Source organism: Purpureocillium lilacinum, assembly GCF_023168085.1.
Source record: "Purpureocillium lilacinum CBS 284.36 DNA, scaffold_4, whole genome shotgun sequence".
Classification (NCBI taxonomy): Eukaryota; Fungi; Ascomycota; class Sordariomycetes; order Hypocreales; family Ophiocordycipitaceae; genus Purpureocillium; species Purpureocillium lilacinum.
Genome location: NW_027072114.1, coordinates 1 through 21088, shown reverse-complemented (window position 1 = coordinate 21088; position 21088 = coordinate 1). Strand labels below are relative to the sequence as shown.

Below are 21088 nucleotides of genomic sequence, written 5' to 3'. Positions count from 1 at the left end.
GTCTCGGATGGCTAGATGCGTCAGAATTATTAATGCAAACAGCTGCCTGTGCGAGAATTCTGCGATCCCGTCTGTCTATATATCAACGTTGGTGGCCCATCGTCGAATCCTCACTCGAAAGCTCGCAAACCCGCGGCCCCTGGCTCGTCAGACATCCACACACGCCATTTAGCACCCCTCAAACGACGTCATCCGACCCCTCCGTCCGTGCGACACCACACGACACCATGGCATCAACCACTTTTAACGTCGGCGTCGTGGGCTACGGGTGTGTTTGAACGCCTACGCCAGACACGCTGCTCGCTAACGCCATCGCAGCATGTCCGCCAAAGTCTTCCACATCCCCTTCATCACCACGACGCCTCAGTTCAAGCTCCACAGCATTGTCCAGCGCAGCCCCAAAGACGGCAACTCGGCGCCGCACGACCACCCCGAGGCCAAGCACTACATAGACGTCAAGCAGCTCCTGGCAGACCCGGACGTTGAAGTCGTCGTCGTCACGACCCCGCCCGACAACCATTTCGAACTCACAAAGGCCGTGCTCGAGGCCGGCAAGCACGTCCTGACGGAGAAGCCATTCGTTCCCACCTCCGCCGAGGCCAACAAGCTCATTGCCATCGCCAAAGAGAACAAGCGCCTCATCTGCGTCTACCAGAACCGCCGGTGGGACTCGGACTTTTTGACCGTCAAGCACCTCATCGAGAACGATGTCCTCGGCCGCGTCGTTGAGTTCAACACCCATTTTGACCGATACCGTGCCGCCGCCCCCACCAACTGGAAGGGCGAGCTGGGCATCCCCTCGGGCGGCAGCGCCATATTCGACCTGGGCACCCACCTCGTCGATCAGGTGTACACGCTATTCGGCATGCCCCAAGCCGTCCACGGCCGCCTCATGTCCCAACGCTCCGGCAAAGTCGATTTCTTCAACCCCGACGGCGTGTCGGCCGAGCTGACGTACCCCAACGGCATGCTCGTCAACGTCCGCATCAGCGTGCTCAGTGCCGAGCTGGTTCAGCCGCGCTTCTGGGTCCGCGGCTACAAGGGAAGTTTTCACAAGGTAGGCCTCGATCCGCAAGAGGACCAGCTCAAGGCCGGCGCCAAGCCCACCGACGCAGGCTTCGGCAAGGACAGCCCCGACAGCATGCGCCTCGTCCTCGTGGGCGAAGATGGCAAGATGAAGGAAGGCAAGGTGCCCGACCTCGAGCCAGAGACGTACAAGGTGTTTTATTCCGCCTTTGGGAAGGCTGTCGCCAGCGGCAAGGAGGAAGATGTGCCTGTCAAGGCTACCGAGGCGAGAGACGTGCTTCGCATTCTCGAGGCAATCATGGAAAGCGCAAAGGCTGGTCGAGATGTGACATTCCCCTGAAGCCCTTCCAGTGGCCCGGCTGCGACAAATGAGATGGAGGGCGAACACACAGACCCAAACAATAAAGTTGATACCCGCTCCGTTGGCGCCCCAGACCTTCTACCATTACCGACGGCAGCGAGTATCGAGAGAGCGTGAATGCTGATCACTATACGCCGTACTTCGGCAGACTTGCGTGGCGCCGGATCTTCAACTCAATCTTGATGGGAAGCATACAGAATGCCCCATGAAACACCCTGCTGCTCTTCGTCCAGGCTGTGGTGACTACCAGCTGTTGCTCTAATGGGATGGAGTAGCCAGGAATGGCAAGAGTGCAGAGCGTGAAAACACCCGATGCGATCTTCTCCGGGGCAGGAGCTCCTGGCATCAAGCCAGGCACCCACGTAGGTGCCTGCCCCATCCAAGGACATGGTGACGGCCTGCTGCTGGTTCAAACGGATCCTTGGTAAGCGCCATAATTGGCAAGAACGCACGGCGTGGACATACCAGCTTTGACATTCCCGAGGCAGGAACTTTGTAACCGGGTGAGGCGCCTTGGGCGCCTACCTGATAGCAAGGTGGGCATCTCCCTCATCCTCGCGTGCTGCCATGGTAGCACATCAGCAGCGCGAGCCTGGGCGACGTCGCAAAGCTCCCAATCCCATCTCCAATTCTCCCACCGGTGCAAATCCGCTGCACCATCTCGCAACGTTGCGAATCGGTTGCCATCTTCTCGTTCCTCCACTACTATCGGAACCATCACCTGAGCCACCATGGACGCTGGCAGCCGCCATGCCCGCCGGAACGCTGCTCGGCATTATTCGGCACCAGGTTCTGCGGGTGGTCGTGCGTTACCTGCTGCATTTTTTGCAACATCCTCATCCACCGACACTCACTGCTTTGGACAGCGGTGGAAGCATGATGCCATGGCTTTTGACCTTGAAGCCGGCTGTGCTCCATTGCCGTACGGGGACAACCAGACACCCGCGCCATGGTGGCCCTGGGCCGTGACAGGATCCGAATTGGAGCACAAAATACGTGATCCCGCTTCATGCGACCGAATTGGCTACTCGATGCGGCCCCAGAGTCAGACCCCCGCCTTCATTGCTCGGTTCGTTGGCTTCTTGGTTTACTGCATGGTTCTCGCTGTGCTCGTTCCTTGCTTGACTCGAATGGGCATCGACCTCATCCCTGCATCTTCCGATCCCGAAACCAAAAGAAAATCTGGAATGAACGGAGTAGCATCCGTTTGGGCGGAGGTTCTCGTAACAACGGGGGTGGTCTTCCTACTGGCACACGGCCTTATGGGGTACGTTCGGACGGTCCGAGAGCGCACGCATCTCACTAACGACTAACTTATGTCACGCACCAGTACTCGAGCTGCCCGAGAGAGGATGGAGCGGGTGAGGCAGACGAGCGTCACGCTCGCTTACTCCTTTCTCAAGACCGCGACGACGGACTGCGCTATCGGTCACGACAAGGACCAGCTTCAGGTGGTTATATAGTAGGCCTACCGCGCACCGTGCACATTCAAATACCGACGACATCACCGCTGACTTTGATACAAGCGAATGCCTTTGCCTACTGACGGCGTATCCTGTCGCGCTGCTGGAGCAGATCCGCGGCAACACATGCGAACCAGGACTTCCAAAATACTGTCGACAAACGGCGGAGGCACTCCAACGACTCAGAAACGGTGATGGGATTGACGCGAGGCAGCGGACGTACGAAAGCAAGCGTCGGCCCAACAAGAGCAGAGGTCAGCATCAGTTTGCCTCTGTGGCATTCTTCTTTGAAATCTTCTCGCTCGAGCTCCAGCTCGAGTTTGCCACGCAGACTATCAGAGTAGATGCGCCGTCCACGCTGCCCCATCACATCATCTACAATCTACGCAACCACTTTGAGAACTTGAGCGACATTGGAAACATAGACGACCGCCGGGCGCCTATTATTCGTAAGTTCATTAAGATGTCAATGCCGTCAAGTCCTGCAATTACCAAGCTGACCCGCGACATTGCCAGGCGAGAGCATTGACATTCTTGCGCAATCTGGACGGGAATGTACTGTGTTTGCCTTCACGGACGCCATCCCATTGGAGTGCATGTGGTTCGTCTACGTAGCTGGCTGGCTCATTGCACTGTATGCTCCGCTTCATCACTGCAACTGGTTTGTGCAACGGACCCCGACGGAGCTGGAAGCAACGGAAAACCAGCCGCTCCCGGCTGTAGCCATACTGGCGGTCATGGCAGCGCTGTCAGTCCTGTGTTCGATGCTGACTACAATTCTCTCGCAGATGTGGAGGCTTTGGGATCCATTTGGAAGAGGGACCAATACGTACGGGTGGACTCTGGGCATTGCAATGGAAATTGACGACATGCTCAATGAATTCGACGAGTACGACGCCAAGGAAATCCTTCGCAAGCATTCGTACATGGATTCGTCGGCTTACTTGACTGACATGAAGTACGGCAGCGGACCGACAACGCCCGGCCTGTATGTCGAAACAGTCTGATTTGTGGTGTGGCATTCGCATGCGTGCTTGTGTATTAGCGTGGCTACGTCAATGCGGGGAAAGGTGGCATCAGAAACAAAAAATGCTGTCATCCATAGTTAAACACGATGGAACCGAGAAGGAGGCAAATCTCCGGACTTCTAATTACTCGACAGTTTTAAAATCTATGAAGTTCTGGGGAATCTTGATGTGACAGCGTTGAAAGAGACCAAACATGCCGGCTGCCGAAAAGAGGAAAATGCTGGTTTCCAAGACCCATGAGCACAGCTCACAAGGCAAATGCAAGGCCCATGATGAATACACAAGACATGGCAATGGCCGGGGCTTTAACCAGGGCGCTGGCGGCGCTTTTCACTTCGATAGGGGTGCTGAAGTAATTGGGGTCGTACGGAGCGGCTTTTGTCTCATTGAGGCTGCCGTCCCAGCAATAGCGTGTGAAGCACTGCTTGCACTTGTCCGGCACGGCCGTCTTTGTGCGCTCAAAGCTGCGGGACAGCATGGCACAGCCGACGCAGACAGGCCAGTCAGCATCGCGAGTGGCGTTGAGCTGCGTGGCGACGGCCCAGCCATTCTGGATGATGGCATCTCGCTGACCGGACTTGATGGCCATCTGGAAGGTGGAGATGTTGGAGGCGTAGATGTAAGGGTAGTTTGGGAGATACACGATAAGGGGTGAAGGGCTCGTCAGGTTAGTCGAGTTGCACCCGAAGAAGACGGGCTTGGTGTTAAGACCGAGATTGAGGAATGTGTCTTTGCCGGGGACGGCGGGGAAGCCCGTGCCCACCGAGATGTTCTCGATGGAACGTTCGTAGGTTGCAATGGCAGAGGCACCGTCGGGCCAACTCGTTTCCGTGTCGGCAGACGAATCTACCGAAAAGACCACGTCGACGGCGCGATCTCGGAGGAGATGCGGGTGGTACGGGACGTTCTGTAAGTCCTCGCCGCCGTCGACGAGTGTGAGGCGCTCCGAGCCAGCGCCGGGGTTCTTGGCAGCGTTCCATCCCTTGAAGGGATTCGGAGTCCAGTCGGCGATGTCGTTGCTGCTATCGCCCAGAGTCTCGAGGACTTTAGTGAGCGCGTCGATGATGAATTTGGGCACGTCGGCTGGGACGTAGTTGTTGGACGTATTGTCCTTGAGATAGAGGACGATTTGGTTGAAGAGGGAGCTCGAGGTGCCCATGACAAAGCCGGCATTGTCAAAGCCCTCGATACACTTCTCGCTGCTGGGCAACGTGCCGTTGTTGAATTTGGAGCCAACGTATCGGAGGGGCACGAAGCCATCGAGCGTTGGATCCGAGGATCCGAGCTCCCAGGGAGTGAACTCGAAAATGGTAGAGTTGGAGGAAATGACCTTTTGGCCGGGAGCGCGGCCGTCGGCGATGAGGAACGGCAGCGGCGTCTTGCCTGAAGAAAAGCCGGCATCGTCGGCAATGGAAGAGAATGTAAAGCCCGGCCCGCCGTCGGTAGCGTTGATGAGCTGATACGACAGCATGCGGCCCCAGTAGTCGGTGATGGATCGGTCGTAGCCGGCCTGGTCCTTTCCGTCGACGGCGTCGAGGATGTTTCGATAGTATTGGAGGAGACTATACTGTTCAGGACCTGGACGATTGCACAGAGGCGTCAGCACCCAGATGGTAACAGAGTCGCTATAGAGGCTAGGCGATTAACGAGGAACCCACCCTTTAGAATGGAGTCGTCGAACATCCAGATGCTCGGCGAGTTAACGGCATCCTGGACGGAGGTAAAGTTGTTAGTGTAGATGCTACCGACAAGCCAGCCTCCGCCGGAGAGACCAGACAGGTAGGTCGCGCTCTGTAGCAGGCCGCCGAGGTTACCAGCGGTCTGGCTGCCGTCGGAGCGGCTGTCCCAGGCCGCCATGGCGCCGGCACCGTTAAGCATGGCACGGTAGCCGCCGCCGGAGACTGCGAGACCAATGTTGGGCAACGCCGTGGCATTTTTCTCGACGTTTTTGAGGTAGCCATCACTGTCGAAGCCGGGTATGGCTATCCGCTTGAGCAGCGAGCGGATGTGCGGGATGGTGTCGTTGCGGCGCTTGGGGAGCCAGGCCTTCTCCTCGGGCGATAGCGACGAGCCATTGCGGATCTGCGGGCGCTGCGAGGGGCAGTCGACGGGTGAGGGCGTGTAGCCTTGGGGCGAGCGGTTGATGGCACGCTCTTGGAGGGACGAAGTGTCCAGTCGGGCATCGAGGACGGGTGCTACTGCTGCTCCTGGTATTGCTGCGGGTGGGCGTGTGACGTCAGCGAAGCCGCGCGGATTGAGGTGAGGATGAAGGAAAAGTGCTGGCGCGGGCCGGTGGAGGGCAAGGGCGACCTGAGGCTAACAAAGAAGCGTACCTGCAGAGTGCTGACCCGTCTTGACCGTGGCGGCGGCGGCGGCGGCGGCGGCGGAAGCGGGCGCCAGCGCAGTCGCTGCCAGCAGCAGCGTCAGTGATGAAGCGACTGCCATCGTCTGCCGGGTGTTTTGCAGGAGGCGCGCGCTGCGCTATGCGCTCGAGGGATTTCCTCGTTCTGCTTGCGCCGCGGCGACTTGGGAGCGGAAGCGAGTCGGGGGCGCGACTGGGGGCTCTCAAAGGTAAGTCGATGGGGCTGGGCCGAAACAGGTGGCTCTGACGACTGTGATTCCACGGCCCCTGCAAAGTAGTTTGTACGCGCAAATCGTCACGACGTTCCAGGCGGACAAGAAAAATATTGCAGAGGCTCGTGGGCCAGCGGGAGCCTCGGGCCTGACGTTGGAATCATCAAGACAGCCCAGACCACGTTGGCTGCGGGCGGGAGGGCTTGGCTTTTTGAGCGGCACCTCAAGCGAGCGACCGAGCAATGCGCGCCCCCTTCAGCGCAGGGTCCCGTTCCGGCCGCCGCGGTGCATGACTGGGCGCTCGGGGAGATGCCGCCCAGACGGGAAGACTTGGCGGTACGTACGCACGGAGAACGGAATACGGTGCACCTTGCTAGATGGTATTATTATGGACCACCCACAGGTCGAGTGGCACTACAGCCTCGCACCGTCGGGGCCCGTCACGCGTCCGGGGGCCCGGCTCGCAGCACCAACCGGCACCCCAGGCGCCTTGCAGCTGCAACTGCCCTGGATCCGCTCGAGATTTCCACGGGTACGTGAGGCACTCAACCTGGTAGTACGAAGTGCCAACGGACGGATGTAAATGTGTAATCGCCCCCAACGCGATGCCGTCTTGCCGACAGATGTGCCACAACGCCGCAACGCCGTTCGCCGTCGCAGAGTTGCTGCGGGCGTGGGCGATCAGCAGCGACCGGGGCTGGGTGCAATGGCCCCCCGGGGGGCTGAGGCTGCTTGACCCCAAGCTTGCTCGGTAGGCGTGCTGTCGCATCTGCGGCTGCGCCGCGCGCCACGAGATCCGCCGTTGATGGACGGCCCACCACTCCCTCTGTCTTCGGCCGAGGCTCCGGCCCACTATAGATCGGGCAGGGGGGCGGTGTCAGCTTTACTGCATGAGGTAACTTGGTACGAGGTACGAATGCGCTTCGTAAAACCACCTCCCATGCTGAGGAGCTGTCAAACCGGGCCTGCCAAACGGTTTCGCCCGACCCCGCTTGCCGATGTTCAAGAGCGAGGGCGAGGAGTCGAGGGCGAGGACGGCGAGTCGTCTCACCAAACAACTTGCGCGAACAGAACACACCTGCTCGTCTTCCCAAGTCCAGGCCAGGGGAACAGCGCGCCATGGGTGCTCTGCATGCAGCGCGGCCATTTATTTCCCTTGACAGCGCCTGGTAACCGCGCATGTTTCCACATCGGGGCATAATAAGCCAGCGAGGCGTCCGTCAGCCTCCCCGAACGGGGACCCGATCATCTGGGCTGGGCCGCCTTGCCGCCCCACGGCCTTACCTTAAAATCACGTACGTACTAAGTTACTCGTGATAAAGGCTCTCGCTCCGGGGCAAACCAGTCATACCAGCACTCTGCAGATGTGCTGAACCTCCGAGGGGGCGGGACACAGAAGACTCGCGTCGCAGACTGCGCGGCTTGCCTGCATGGCCTCGCGTTACATCCCGCGCCGCCGAGAGCCAAAGGTAAGGTACTTTCTGCAAACAGTACGTACTTCGCCCGCCCTGGAGGGGACTGGCCTGCGCCTTGCTGTGGCTGGCTGCGACAACGGCATTGCCTCGTTGGGTGAAAACATTGTTGGCGTCTCGGTCGCGTTCCGACCAGAATCCACCCATGACGCTCGTCACCTCCGTCCACGTCCCGCACACTCCGTGGAAACAAGTGACGAGGCTCGGGATCTGCGGCTTCGCCCCTGTATAGGTCTGAGACGAAGGATTGCAGGTCGTCATTGGGCCACCATCCTCTCGTGAGCTGTCGCTGGTCTGGCGCCAACTCATCCATCGCATCCCATTTCGTTGGGTGGCCGCCTCCTGCAATTCGGGTCACCGGCACGCCCCGTTACATGGGCGTCCAACAGTCTCGTCTTCATTCGTTGTACAGAGTACTACTGTATATTACGGAGTAGCTAAAGGAGGAAAACCGATCTTGGCTGCCGCCGGGTCAAATATTAACCATGGCGGCGTCGTCGCTGTCACCCACTGCAGTGCGCCTGACGTTAAAAGTTGTGAGTTGATCGTGGGAACTACTCTGCGTCGTGAGATCGTACTGGGCTCCAGGAGAATAACGCCAACTGACGGCAAGGAGTCGGCCCTCAGCCCTTTCACCCAACGCCGCCGCCAATTGCGCCCGACTGTCGCCCAAAAAATCCTTGTGGCCCCGGTGTTGCCCGGCTTGTACATATAGCCTGCTCGTACGAAGTAATGTAAGGTTTTCGCCCAAAGCGCTCGTTAAGCGAACCCGCCCAAGCTCTCCATCGGCACGGACAGCGAGTTTCCACCGCAAAGGACCTTGGTCTTCGTTGTCTGCCTCGCCGTTGGTGTGTCTGCCTTGCTTGCTGGCCCGTCACTGCAGGTGAGGTTGAGAGTCACGCCTCCTTCGGCTTGAAAACCCGTAAACTCCTTGGCGCACCTCCAGGTTTGCTTGATATTGAGCCGCCCTGTCCGCTGAGAGAAAGTGAATGTCGCTTTCTCCCCCTGGGCTGGAACGCTACAGCGGTACTCTTGCTGGCCGTCGAAAAAGTCGGGCGCCTCGGTGGACTGCGCGCTGCAGTTGGCCCGGTATGCCACCGCGGCGTTGGCTAGCTCGAAGCTGATGGAGCCCACGGAACCATTGGCCGATTTCGGGGTGGTACTTGAGTCGTATGAGGCACTGAAGCCCAAGTTGACCACGTCCCACTTCGTTGTCGATGACGAGAGCTTGGTGCATGGTCCGACGGCTTGAGCTGCGGGCCGGCCGGCAACCAACCCGCCGCAAAGCAGTGCCGCGGCGATGAGGCCCTGCATAGTGAATGCTTGCGACGATAGAGTGGCGCGAGCGACGACGTTCGGTTAATTATGGATATGGCGGTGAATGAAATGCAAGGTATCACGAAACGAGAGTGCGCCGATTCTAAGCGAGTGTGAAAGCGATGCAAATGAACGAATATACGTAGCGAACGATCGGCCGCGAGCGAGAGCGTACAGGCACAGGCACATTCGTGTCCCTGCACGAGCCGGCGGCAGCGCTTTTATTAAAAATCATGTTCCCTGGCGAGGGATAGAGCGCGTCTCGAGCTCTCGCGACGAGATTGGGAGGGGTATGTCTCAGCTGAGCATGGCACGCACGGTCGTGGGGACTTTGGCACCGACGCGTTGTGGATGTGACGCTGCAGCTGCACGCGCCGAGTTTCTTATTCAACGGCTACCACGAAGAGGGGGGCCCGCTCATGTTGATGCGGCGCTACATGATGCAGACGTAGAGACGCTTCACGCGCGCAATATGAAAAGGCTGCTTCGCATAAGGGTATGGAGTTGAGTTGCGCCGATCCGTTGTGATGCTCCGGCGCTGGGGTCTGACGCAACACGCCCCAGACGTCGATGAACTGGCGCAACCGACCTGTAAAGTGCACGTTTTCACTCGGCCCAGGCACGCGCGACCGTGCGTCAGTCGGCATACTCATCGCTGGGCGGCTCTCTGCCGAATGGGTGGTTGAATTTGAGCAGGCCGTTCAAGCCACCGACCCAAGGATCGTCATCCTCAGCCCTGATGATGCATGGGACACCTCCATGCCATTCCTCGCCGGGTCCGGCCCGCCCGACAAACTCACCCTCGATGCGAATCTCGGATCCCGGCGAGACGCCGGCGCACCGCTTTCCATCAATGTTCAGGTCCAGCTCTCGGCCCCTGTTTTTGGGGCTCATGCGAAGGCACACTCTGGTATCCAGCGGCAGCACCAGCGACCGAAAGCTTAGGCTGCAAGGGCTTATGGGGGTGATGAGCAGCGACTTGACGAGCGGGTGCACGATGGGGCCGCCAGCACTGAGGCTGTAAGCAGTCGAGCCTGTAGGTGTGCTGACCAGGATGCCGTCCGCCGTGGTCTCTGTGAGGAAGTGGCCGTTCTGATAAATGTCAATGATTGCCAGGTGAGGGTGCGAGCCTCTGTGAACAGAGATCTCATTGATTGCGCGAAGTGAGGGCGATTCCTCCTTGGTGCCGGCGATGCCAGACTTGGAGTGGCTCGCGAGGGTGTCTGATACCCGATTGTTGATGTTGTTGCCCGAACGGTCAAAGATGTCGGCCTTGATGCGATGGCGAAGCAGAACCTTGGACGCCCTACTGATTCCTAAGCTTTTACCTTTCATGCGATCCCACCCGACGAGAGAGGACGAGGCAGCGTCCTCACCAACAGTGTCCCAGTCGCCACGAGGCACGGCAGCGTCCTGCACGGCCACGCCGCTTCCACTCATGTACATCTCCCTCCAAGCCTTCTTGTGCTCGCTGAAGCTCCACTCGCCGAGGAAGCCCAGAGTCCCCATGCTGAAGGACAGGATCGGAGGAACGGAGCCGTGCAGCTTGAAGAGGCTGGCGGCTCTCAAGACCGTCCCGTCTCCGCCAAAGGTGGCGATTACGTCGACCTTGTCGGCGATGTTGGATCGAGTGTCGGACACGTAAACGGGGAAGTTGAGCTGGTCTTCAATCGAGTCGGCGATCCGGGGCTCAACGATGATGTTGACATCGGGATACTCGCCGCGGATGTACCTTGCAAACTTGAAGACGGATTCGGACACGTCTGGGGCGTACAGCTTCTGAACCAAGAGCAGGTTCCGGGGCGGACGCGGCCACTTGAGCGACAGGAGGGAAGAGCCCGGCTTCGTGCTCTGTAGATAGCGCGGCACAGTCCGACTTGGGAGTTCGGCGGCGCTTCGTAATTCGGCAAGCCGAAGGGGGCGGGTCGTGGAAAGAAGTCGGGGCTGCGGGAGCGACACGGCACGAGCCGAGCATCGTGAGGCTTGTCGTGGGCGCGTCGCGAGGAGCAACGGCTCCCAAAGGCGCCGATGGCTAGGCATGCTGGAAGCCGGATGTCACTTTTCGACCATGATGCCTCGATCCGGAGCTACGTAGAGGAAGTAGACCGACGAGACGCGAGGCAAAAGAGCGAGCGAGCGAGAAGGTGGACTGGCTGGTGTCTGGTACTATCCGCGCTTTGGTTCCAAGCTTTGTCGGCTCACCGAGTCAGTCTTGTGAGTTCAAGTCTGGCGTTGCTTGACTTCCGGTGTGCCGCGCCGCCCCACCTGGCCTGACCGCCTGCCTCTTACAGCATCAGCGCGGGCGGGGAGCCGCTCCTCCCGTTGCGGCTGTCCTCGAGTGCAGTTCAGGTTGGTGTCGCAGTACTTCGGATTATGTACATACCTGCTAGTAGCAGTATGGATTCGGCGCTTCCGTGGCAATCGTCCACTCCGCATGCAAAGGTGCTCCCTCCTGCGGTGTCGGGGCGCGCTCTGACGAGTGCCTAGAAATCGGCAGCTGTTGGCGAGTGGACAAGGGCACCACATGTGCCTCCGCTCACGTTGCTGCCCCTCCCTTCCCAAAGGGTCGGGCCCCCAGCACAGGCACCGAAGGTCCCCACGGGAGCTCATTTTGCGCTGCGTCTCATTGGCAGCCTGGTGCGTCAGCTGAGGTGGACACTGCCGGAAACCCGACCTCCAGCCCTGGATGTCGTCACATGCGCAGGGCACCACCACGGCCGGACGACCTCACCAGCAGTCACCACCGCCCGTCGTCTTCACGAGCTGACTTCGCGTTCAAAGGTGAGCCGATCAGGTGCACTCGGTGCCCGGAGACACCACCTGATCGCTGCCGCGCGAACCTCCCACGACTTTGTATCAACCGATCCACCCGACTCTCTGCGTCGTCCTTGCAATCGTCGACCTTGGTTGCAACGGGCGCCTCACCCTTCCCTTGCGCCAGCCATCAACACACGCGATCGCTCGGAGTGACAGCGACAAACGGACCCCAGTAGCCTTGCATAGGATCCGTTCTGCCGTCAACCAAGATTTTTAAAGTCGTTCGCCATGGCCGACGGCAAGCATCCCGGCGCATCCGGGACCGACCTCGCCGCGGGGGTGAACGACCATGGGGTGTTGCAGAGGAGCGAGAGACGCCTTGCGCATCCCTCCGGGAAGGAAGGCTACGGCCGCCTGGCTCAGGTCCTCCGGGGGCTTGCCTTTACCGTCTACTTTACTTCGTGCTGTCTGACGTTGGTCATGCCTCATTCCGCCCAGCTCTCCCTTGGCCGTCCTTACTCGGCGAAATCTCGACTGACAGGTGGCCTCTTCGCAGGATCGTTGTGACGCAGTTCATCGGCGCGCCACTATACTTCATTAACCGCGACTGGTTCTACGCGTACATGGCCATGACCAAGCGCTCGTTTGCGCTGACGACAACGGTCATGACCCAAATATGGGGCCCGACTACAGTTCGAATCAGCGGCGACGAGTCTGTTGCCGGCCAAATAAAGTCTACTGGCAGCGGAGGCGTGCAGTTTTTGTTTCCTGAGCGACTCGTCCTCATCGCCAATCACCAGGTACGCGTTAGTGCCGACGGGGCTGCCGCGGACATGCGTGTCCCGCCGAGCCTTGAAGACGTTTCGCCCCTGGCGGGTAGCTGACAAGCTCGGTTCTACACATAGATATATACCGATTGGCTGTATCTCTGGTGGATTGGCTACGTCAACCAGCCAGCGATGCACGGACATCTGTACATCATCTTGAAAGAATCACTGCGCTACATTCCACTCATCGGTACGGGCATGATGTTCTACGGGTTCATCTTCATGTCGAGGAAGATGGCGACGGACCAGCCGCGGTTGGCTTACCGGCTCAATAAGCTGAAGCAGAAGAAGACCGACCCCGAGGGAAAGCCATACCTGGACCCCATGTGGCTGTTGCTCTTCCCTGAGGGCACAAACTTGTCGGGTAACGGGCGACGGAAATCCGGGCAGTGGGCTGAGAAGAATGGCCTGAAGGACCCCGAGCATGTGATGTTGCCGCGCAGTACCGGCAGTTTCTTTTGCCTCAATGAGCTCAGGGGCACCTTGGACTACGTGTACGACTGCACAGTAGCGTACGAAGGCATCCCGTAAGTTGCCGACCGGCATGATATGCGTGTCAGCAATGAGCATACGTGTCGGAACATTTGCTGATACAGATAACAACAGCCGAGGCAAATACGGCGAGGAGATATTTGGGCTCTCGAGCACATACTTCCAAGGCCGACCGCCCAAGTCTATCAACCTCTACTGGCGGCGGTTTCGCATGTCCGACATACCGCTCGACGACCAGAAGGAATTCGACTTGTGGCTACGCGAGCAGTGGTACAAGAAGGACGAGCTCATGGAGGAATACCTGACGACGGGACGGTTTCCTCCCATGGCCGGCGCGAAGGCTGGCTTTGTCGAAACCTCGGTTCGGACTCGTCAGCCCTGGGAGATCCTGCAGGTTTTCACTGTCGTAGGAATCTGCGGCCTCCTCTGGAACAACGTTAGGAGGCTCCTGCATGCAGCTTCAAAGGGCCTCGGCTTCTAGCAACGCCACGAAGCTAGCAATGCCTGTTGTACATGGATGGCACAGGCAAGCTGGCGACCGAGTCTCTAGGATAGGCGTTGAGTTGTTTTTGATTACGGGCGTTGGATGGCAAGCCTCTTCATCTAGAGCAGTGGCCAGGTAGGGTGATTCTGCAAAGGGTCACTGAGCGTAAGATTACAGTGATAGAGCCAATGAAGTATTCTCGTTCGCGAATCGTCAGCATGGGCCTTCGGGCTGATAAAAGCCAGCTGCAATCCTCTCGGCATGCTCAGTCCGTCGAAATTAGCCGGCCTGAGCTGCAAGTGACAAGTCTGCAGAGGGCCGGTCAATCCAACAGCTTGGCCAGAACCTCATGGGCCAACGGCCGGGGAGGGCCGGCGACGAGCCAACAAGCCAAGACATACGCATCGTGATGGTGCAGCCAGCGACGGCGGGAGTCGGAGGTGGCTTGGTTTTGGGGCCTGTTTATGCATACTCTAAAGGTTTGCCTCCCCCGCGCTATTGTCTGCGCTCGGGACCCCACGTCTCCGCGTGGCGGTCTGGGCGACGGGAGCATGGGGAGGACGGCCCAGCCTGGCTGACCAATAGCTGGTCAACGTTGCCTCGCCGATGCCGAGGCATTGAACGAGCGCCCAGCCAAGCTTGGCGCCATTGGATAGCTGCCATGGACGGAATCAGATCATGAGGTGCGGTAGGCCCGTAGCGACGGCAGCGCCATCACTGGACAGGCGACGCGGACTTCTCCCCACGGAGGAGGTTCGCCGGATGCACCAGACTCTCTCGATACCGTATCAAAATAGCTGGCTTCATCCGTCCCGGAGGGCCAATGTTTCCGTCTGTTTCCTGAATGATGCAGTCGGAGATCCCTTTACTCTGATAGCAATGCCCCTGAATACCCGCGCATATGTGCGCCTATTATTATTATTCGCGGCCGTCAAATGGCCCTTGAGCCCCAACCAAGCTGAAGGTGCCACAAACGTATGACGAACTCTTCGTCATGCAGGGCCTTCGCACGAGGCCCTGTCCCTGAAGTCAGCCTCATCCTGCCACAGGCATGGCAGCCCGGCGCAAAGACCAGCCCAAGGAGCTGCTGGCCGCGTGAGTGATGGAGTCCAACTAAACGCAGCGCGCATCGTCTTCTCCGCAAATCTGCTGCCAACGGGAACGCGGGCAGGTCACACCAAACTCAAAGCATCTCCCCTGACCCTTCCGCCGTTATCGTCGAGCAGTGACATTCCAATCGCGCCCCGGAGACCATGTCGAAACAGGGCAACACCCCCGCGTTCCCCGCAGAATCCATCGCTAGTGGCTGATCGCTGCATGGGGCCACCCCCAGATTCTTTAAACTCCCGAACACCAAACTCTCTCTCAATGCCCTCCCCCGCATGTCGGGGGCAGGCTATCGAGTCGTGGCAGCCACTGCGCCTTCGACGCAACACGCAACAGCCAAGAACGCCATCATCATCGACTGGTGGTGTCGGCCGAAATAACAAAAAGGACCAACCGAGGTAAGATCCACTCGAAGTCGAGGCTCCCGGGATACCGCTGGCCAGGTTGCCGACCCTGGCTGTGGCCTATGCTCGGCTTGCTTGCATCTCTCCATCGCCCCATCGCTCCGTCGCCCCCGTTGCAAGTCCACACGTCCGGGTAGTTGGCGAATGCAGTACCATCAGCACGCCTGTCGGTTAATTCACCTCGCCGGTAAAAGTCCACTTGACGAGTATATATCTACCCCATCGTCCCCCGTGTTGCGGCCCAACCCCATCGAACCAATTTCCATCCAACATATCTCCGCGCAGCGCATTCCTTCTTCTGTCTTCTCACAGAAACGAATATATCGTGTTTTCGCCTGCAACAGTCAAGCCACCACCTTGCATACACACACTTGCCCGGCTGACCGGTTCCCAACCATGGAGGGGAGAGGAGCCACCCACGGTGACAATGTAGACCAGGAGAAGCAAGCCATCGAGTACGCTCATGTCGACGCCGCCAAGGATAATGTCGACAACGAAGTGGGCAAGGTTAATACCCACGATGAATTTACACCCCAAGAGCAACGCAAGATCATCCGGCGTATTGACCGTCGACTTGTTGTAACTGTCGGTGCCATGTACTGCGTCAGTCTCATGGACCGGACAAACATGAGTGCGGCCAACATAGCAGGCATGAGTGTTGAGCTCGACCTCCACGGGTATCGATATGTGAGTCACTTCCTGCTGGTCCGAGCTGCACGCGCTTAGAGCTTTGCGGTTGCTGACGCGCAAGGTCGCCTTGCTAGAATATCGCAAACCTCGTCTTCTTCATTCCTTACATCATATTTCAGCCTCCATCTACCGTTCTCGTCCGAAAGCTTGGCCCACGTGTGCATCTAGCGGGAATCACCCTTTTCTGGGGCGCCGTCATGATTGGCATGGGCTTTGTCAAAGATTTCGGCCAGCTTGCTGGGCTTCGGGTTATACTCGGTCTGCTCGAGGCAGGCTTCTTCCCCAGCTGCGTCTATTTACTCAGCACGTGGTACACGCGGTGTGAGTCTTCACGGAAGCGTGGATTGGCACACGTAGCTGACTGTCACCAGACGAGGTCGGAAAACGCTATTCACTCTTCTACTTGCTTGGCTGCGTCGCGTCGGCATTCTCTGGCATCCTAGCCTACGGGGTATGTTCTGAGAGATGCTGTTGACAGCCATTTTGCAGCTAACAGCTCCGCAGCTCATGCAACTGAACGGACGAGAAAACCTTACAGGCTGGCGATGGATCTTCATCATCGAAGGCGTCCTGACGTGCGCCCTAGCCATTGGCTGCTACTGGTTGCTGGTTGACTTCCCAGACTCAAAGAGAACGTCGTGGAGCTTCTTGGGTCAGCGTGAACGCCAATGGGTCGTTGACCGCATCCAAAGAGACCGGGGCGACTCCAAGGTGCCGCCATTCAACATGAGGAAGTTCCTTGGCGGTGGCGCTGACTGGAAGATATGGGCATACGCCATGATCTTTCTCAACACCACGACCATGTCGTACGCCCTGGCGTATACATTGCCACTGATTCTCATGGGGAATATGGGTTTCAGTGTCGGCGAGTCTCAGTGCCTCGTGGCGCCACCATACGCATTTGCTGGCATCGTCATGTTCCTGACTGGATACTACGGCGACAAGTTCCGCTTCCGGGGGCCCATCATCATCTTCAACATGATCCTCTGCCTCATCGGTCTTCCGATCATGGGATGGCACAAGGATGCGGCCGTGCGGTATTTCGGCGTCTTTCTCGTCACAGCAGGAGCCAATAGCAACATTCCCGCAACGATGGCATACCAAGCCAACAATGTCCGCGGCCAGTGGAAGAGAGCCTTCTGCAGCGCTACACTTGTTGGCTTTGGTGGAATTGGTGGCATCGTCGGCAGCTTGGTCTTCCGCGAGCAAGATAAGCTCACTGGCTACAAGCCGGGCATGTACACTTGCATTGCCTGTTCCCTCCTGTCGATCATCCTCGTCATTGTCTGTGACCTGGACTTCCGGAGGCTGAACAGGCTGGCCGACCAAGGCCAGAAAACACTGGAGTCCCACGATGTAAGTGTCTGTACAAACGGAGGTAACGGTGTGAGCTTCGCTAACTTGTCACAGGAGGATGCCTCGACCGATTTCCGGTACACGTACTAGTTCACGTTACAGAATGAGAATATACCTAAATGTGACGATTTTATAGTGTGCCATGGTGCGGACAAAGCGAGCGGGCTTCGAGCTCGTTGTCGTTGCGTAACCGACATTTTGCGACGTAATCGTCGCATGCGATGCCGCCCCACTGGCAGCGTGCTGTAGTCGTGACACATCAAATCTCACACCATATGCCTTGATTTGACAATTGACAAACTCGGGCCCACGGTCTGGATTTGTCCAGTACATCGCCACCAAGTTCTCTTGCCCGTGCTTGGCACGTCGGATGAACTATCCAGTTTGTGCCCGGGGTTCGTCCCCTTGCATCACTGTCTGAACCCACGTGCATCTTGGCGGTCGGACATGGCCGATCTGGGAAGGAGCTTCGGTTCGCCCCGCTCCCGCCCGGAATGCTGAAAAGGCTGAAGAGTCTCATTCTGGCTCAAGAGTCAAGCCCTCGCCATCTGTCTTCCCATTTGATCCCCATTCTTCTTAGCACATCATCGCGTGTAATCTGAGACGGGCTGCCAGGCAAGGCGTCCACGACATGAGGCTGAACACTCTCCTCCAAGTACTTGTTGGGGCACTGGCCACGGCCCAAGATGCCTTATACAGCGAGCGCTTGACGAAACGCTTCGTCGACGTCGAAGGACACTATAACATATGTGAGTTGCCAGCGCGTGTGCGGAAACTTCCACATTCGTGGCAACTAAAATCTACGTCCATAGCATTCTTTCACGTCAACGATGTCCATGCACATTTAGACCAATTCGCTAAGTCCGGGACCGATTGCGTGGACCAGTCCAAAGGATGCTTCGGCGGGTACGCTCGCATCTTGTCCAAGGTCAAAGAACTCCGCGGTCAGCATCCTGACCACCTCTGGCTCAATGCCGGCGACGAGTTCCAAGGAACGCTGTTCTACTCCTTTTATGGTGGCGAGAAGATTGCCGAAACGGTCAACCAGCTCGGCTTTGACGCCATGACTCTTGGCAACCATGAATGGGACGGTGGCGACTCGGCGCTCGGAGAGTTTATACAAAACCTGACCTTCCCCGTCGTCTCCTGCAACGTCAGAAGCACTCACGAAGTGCTGAACAGCACCATAAAAAACTACCACATCTTCGAGGAGCACCAGTTGGCGGTCATCGGGGTCACCACACAGACGACAAAATCCATTTCCAATGTGGGAAGCGGCACCATCTTTCTGGATCCAGTCTCTGAGGTGCAGAACTCGATCTATCAGATACGAAACAGCACAAAGATCAAGCGAATAGTCGCCTTGACGCACCTCGGCTATGACGTAGACCAAGAGCTTGCACGAAGAACTGAAGGACTCTCCCTTATCATCGGAGGACACAGCCATACATTGCTCGGAGACATGGCCAATGCCAAGGGTAAATACCCGACGGTCGTCAAGGATCTTTCTGGAAACGAAGTCTTTATTGTCACCGCGTACAGGTGGGGTGAGTACATCGGGTATATTGATGCGACGTTTGACGAGGATGGCAAAGCACTCGCATACCGTGGTGCTCCAGTTCACATGGACAACACAACCACCCTGGACGAGGCACTGCAGAAGCAAGTCCAGTCATGGCGTGCGCCTTTTGAGAAGTATGCAGCCGAGGTGATTGGAGAAACAGTCTACGAATTGGACCAGACGACATGCCAGCAACAGGACTGTCTGCTCGGCCAAGTGCTTGGCGACGCCATGCTGCAATATCGTCTCAACCAGACAACAGACCAACACCGTCCCGCGTTTGCTATTGTGAACGCTGGCGGCATTCGCGCTACTATTGACGCAGGGAACATCACCCGGGGCGAAGTGTTGACATCATTTCCTTTCGGCAACGCTGTCGTCGAGGTGAATTACCGCGGATCAGACCTGCGCAAGATCCTTGAAGGATGTGTTTCCCGGGTCAATCAGTTCAACCAAAATAAGGTGACGTCCTGGTTCCAGGTCTCTCAAGGTGTCACAATCAGATACAACCCGACACACCCCCCGGGATCAATGCTTTCTTCTGTTAAGATCGGAGGGAAGCTACTTAACGATACACTCGAGTATCGTATAGTGACCGTGGATTTCCTAGCAGGTGGCGGCGACAATATCCTCCCAATCACACCGAACACTACACCACTCGACACCTTAGATAAAGTCCTCGTCTCATATATTCAGCAAGGAACACCGCTTAAAAACCAGCTTCAGAAAAGGGTAGTAATCTCGCTAAAGCCTGGCTGTAAAAGGGGTAAAGATATAGCTTAAAGACTAAGGGCTATTAATATCTTCTTTAAAGGATTAAGATATTATAGTTATAAAGATAGATAATTTATAAAATAATATTCTTTTATTTTATTAAGGTATATAAGCTAGCATTAAAAATTATAATATTACTAAGCCTTTTATATAACTTATAATACTATATTAAATTAGGATACTATATTTCTTATATTATTATTAAATAATAGCTATAATATTATAAAGCTATAAAGCGAATTTAATACTTAAGATAAAAGAAGTGCCCCTTTCTTCCTTTCCCTCTTATATATTAAAATATAATATTATTTTATTTATCTCTATCTCTTTTATAATACTATTTTACTTTTAATTTAAGTAATAATAATAATAATAATAATAATAATAATAATAATAATAATAATAATAATAATAATAATAATAATAATAATAATAATAATAATAATAATAATAATAATAATAATAATAATAATAATAATAATAATAATAATAATAATAATAATAATAATAATAATAATTTATTAAGGGAAGAAAAGCAATAAATAATAAAGTAAGATCTAATTATATAATACGCTCTAGTCTTAGCCTAGAAACTATAGCGCTATCTCCTAGAAGTAAAAAGAAAGATAATAAAGGTAAAAAAGGGGGTAACTTATAGTATTTAATAAGATCTCTATAATTAAGGTACCTTTAATAGTCTAAGGTAGCTTATATAAGAGCTCTTATCGTAATTAAATAAATAAAGTCTTTAAGATTATTATATTTATATATACTATAAAACTATATAAAAGTTAAGTTCGTAAAGTAAGGCTATTTATTATAGCATAAGGTATTATAACTAAGGTAACTTAAATAAAGCAAAAATAATATCTATTATTAGCTATAACTATAAAGGCATGCCTTTTTATCTCCTTTAAGATTAAAAGACTACCCTTTTTATATATACCTTATCTATCTAGCTTATAATATCTTTACTTATAGTATTATTCCTTCTATAAGCCTATATTATAAAGGGCTATACTCTTTTCCTAATATATTATATATATATATATATAATATAAATATACTCCCTTTAAGCTTATATAATTAATAATTAGTTTAAGTTAAGCTTAACTTAAATATAATAAAAATAACTATAGCTATATAATATAAAATATACCTTACTTACTTTATAGCTTTAATTAATTTATATATATAAGCGCTTATTTATATTATAGTATTAAATAAAAACGGTTAAAAAACCTTAGAAATAAAAATTTAAGATATTTTAAAAAAGCTAGAATATAAAGACTCTAAAAAAGTTATATATAAAATATACTTAATAAAAGCTACTCTATACTTTTAATACTAAAAATAATAAGGTAAATAACTTACTTTATTTTATATTATAACTAT

The 21088-nt window shown here is 55.2% G+C and overlaps 7 protein-coding genes across 7 annotated transcripts; 5 read left to right on the top strand and 2 right to left on the bottom strand.

Moving 5' to 3' along the window:
- Positions 1 to 227: 227 nt before the first annotated feature.
- Positions 228 to 1366, top strand: PLICBS_005174 (uncharacterized protein; the record flags this gene model as incomplete). Its single annotated transcript, XM_018318820.2, has 2 exons — positions 228 to 268; positions 319 to 1366. 2 exons carry the CDS (start codon positions 228 to 230, stop codon positions 1364 to 1366), a joined length of 1089 nt encoding a protein of 362 aa, XP_018181294.2.
- A 1283-nt stretch (positions 1367 to 2649) lies between these two features.
- PLICBS_005173 (uncharacterized protein) lies at positions 2650 to 3857 on the top strand (the record flags this gene model as incomplete). The annotated part of the gene is made up of 4 exons (XM_018318819.2): positions 2650 to 2654; positions 2718 to 2849; positions 2914 to 3299; positions 3367 to 3857. 4 exons carry the CDS (start codon positions 2650 to 2652, stop codon positions 3855 to 3857), a joined length of 1014 nt encoding a protein of 337 aa, XP_018181293.2.
- A 268-nt stretch (positions 3858 to 4125) lies between these two features.
- PLICBS_005172 (lysophospholipase 1) lies at positions 4126 to 6323 on the bottom strand (the record flags this gene model as incomplete). The annotated part of the gene is made up of 3 exons (XM_018318818.2): positions 4126 to 5456; positions 5537 to 6094; positions 6212 to 6323. 3 exons carry the CDS (start codon positions 6321 to 6323, stop codon positions 4126 to 4128), a joined length of 2001 nt encoding a protein of 666 aa, XP_018181292.2.
- Positions 6324 to 9877: 3554 nt separating this feature from the next.
- Positions 9878 to 11281, bottom strand: PLICBS_005171 (NADH kinase pos5; the record flags this gene model as incomplete). Its single annotated transcript, XM_018318817.2, has 1 exon — positions 9878 to 11281. One exon carries the CDS (start codon positions 11279 to 11281, stop codon positions 9878 to 9880), a length of 1404 nt encoding a protein of 467 aa, XP_018181291.2.
- Positions 11282 to 12286: 1005 nt separating this feature from the next.
- Positions 12287 to 13798, top strand: PLICBS_005170 (uncharacterized protein; the record flags this gene model as incomplete). Its single annotated transcript, XM_018318816.2, has 4 exons — positions 12287 to 12471; positions 12555 to 12798; positions 12904 to 13352; positions 13432 to 13798. The coding sequence occupies 4 exons, from the start codon at positions 12287 to 12289 to the stop codon at positions 13796 to 13798; spliced, it is 1245 nt and encodes a 414-aa protein (XP_018181290.2).
- Positions 13799 to 15708: 1910 nt separating this feature from the next.
- PLICBS_005169 (uncharacterized protein) lies at positions 15709 to 17448 on the top strand (the record flags this gene model as incomplete). The annotated part of the gene is made up of 5 exons (XM_018318815.2): positions 15709 to 15999; positions 16077 to 16323; positions 16374 to 16453; positions 16507 to 17358; positions 17413 to 17448. The coding sequence occupies 5 exons, from the start codon at positions 15709 to 15711 to the stop codon at positions 17446 to 17448; spliced, it is 1506 nt and encodes a 501-aa protein (XP_018181289.1).
- A 541-nt stretch (positions 17449 to 17989) lies between these two features.
- Positions 17990 to 19381, top strand: PLICBS_005168 (uncharacterized protein; the record flags this gene model as incomplete). Its single annotated transcript, XM_018318814.2, has 2 exons — positions 17990 to 18107; positions 18171 to 19381. Coding segments are annotated over 2 exons (1329 nt in total), but the record flags the coding sequence as incomplete, so codon positions are not given.
- Positions 19382 to 21088: the final 1707 nt, after the last annotated feature.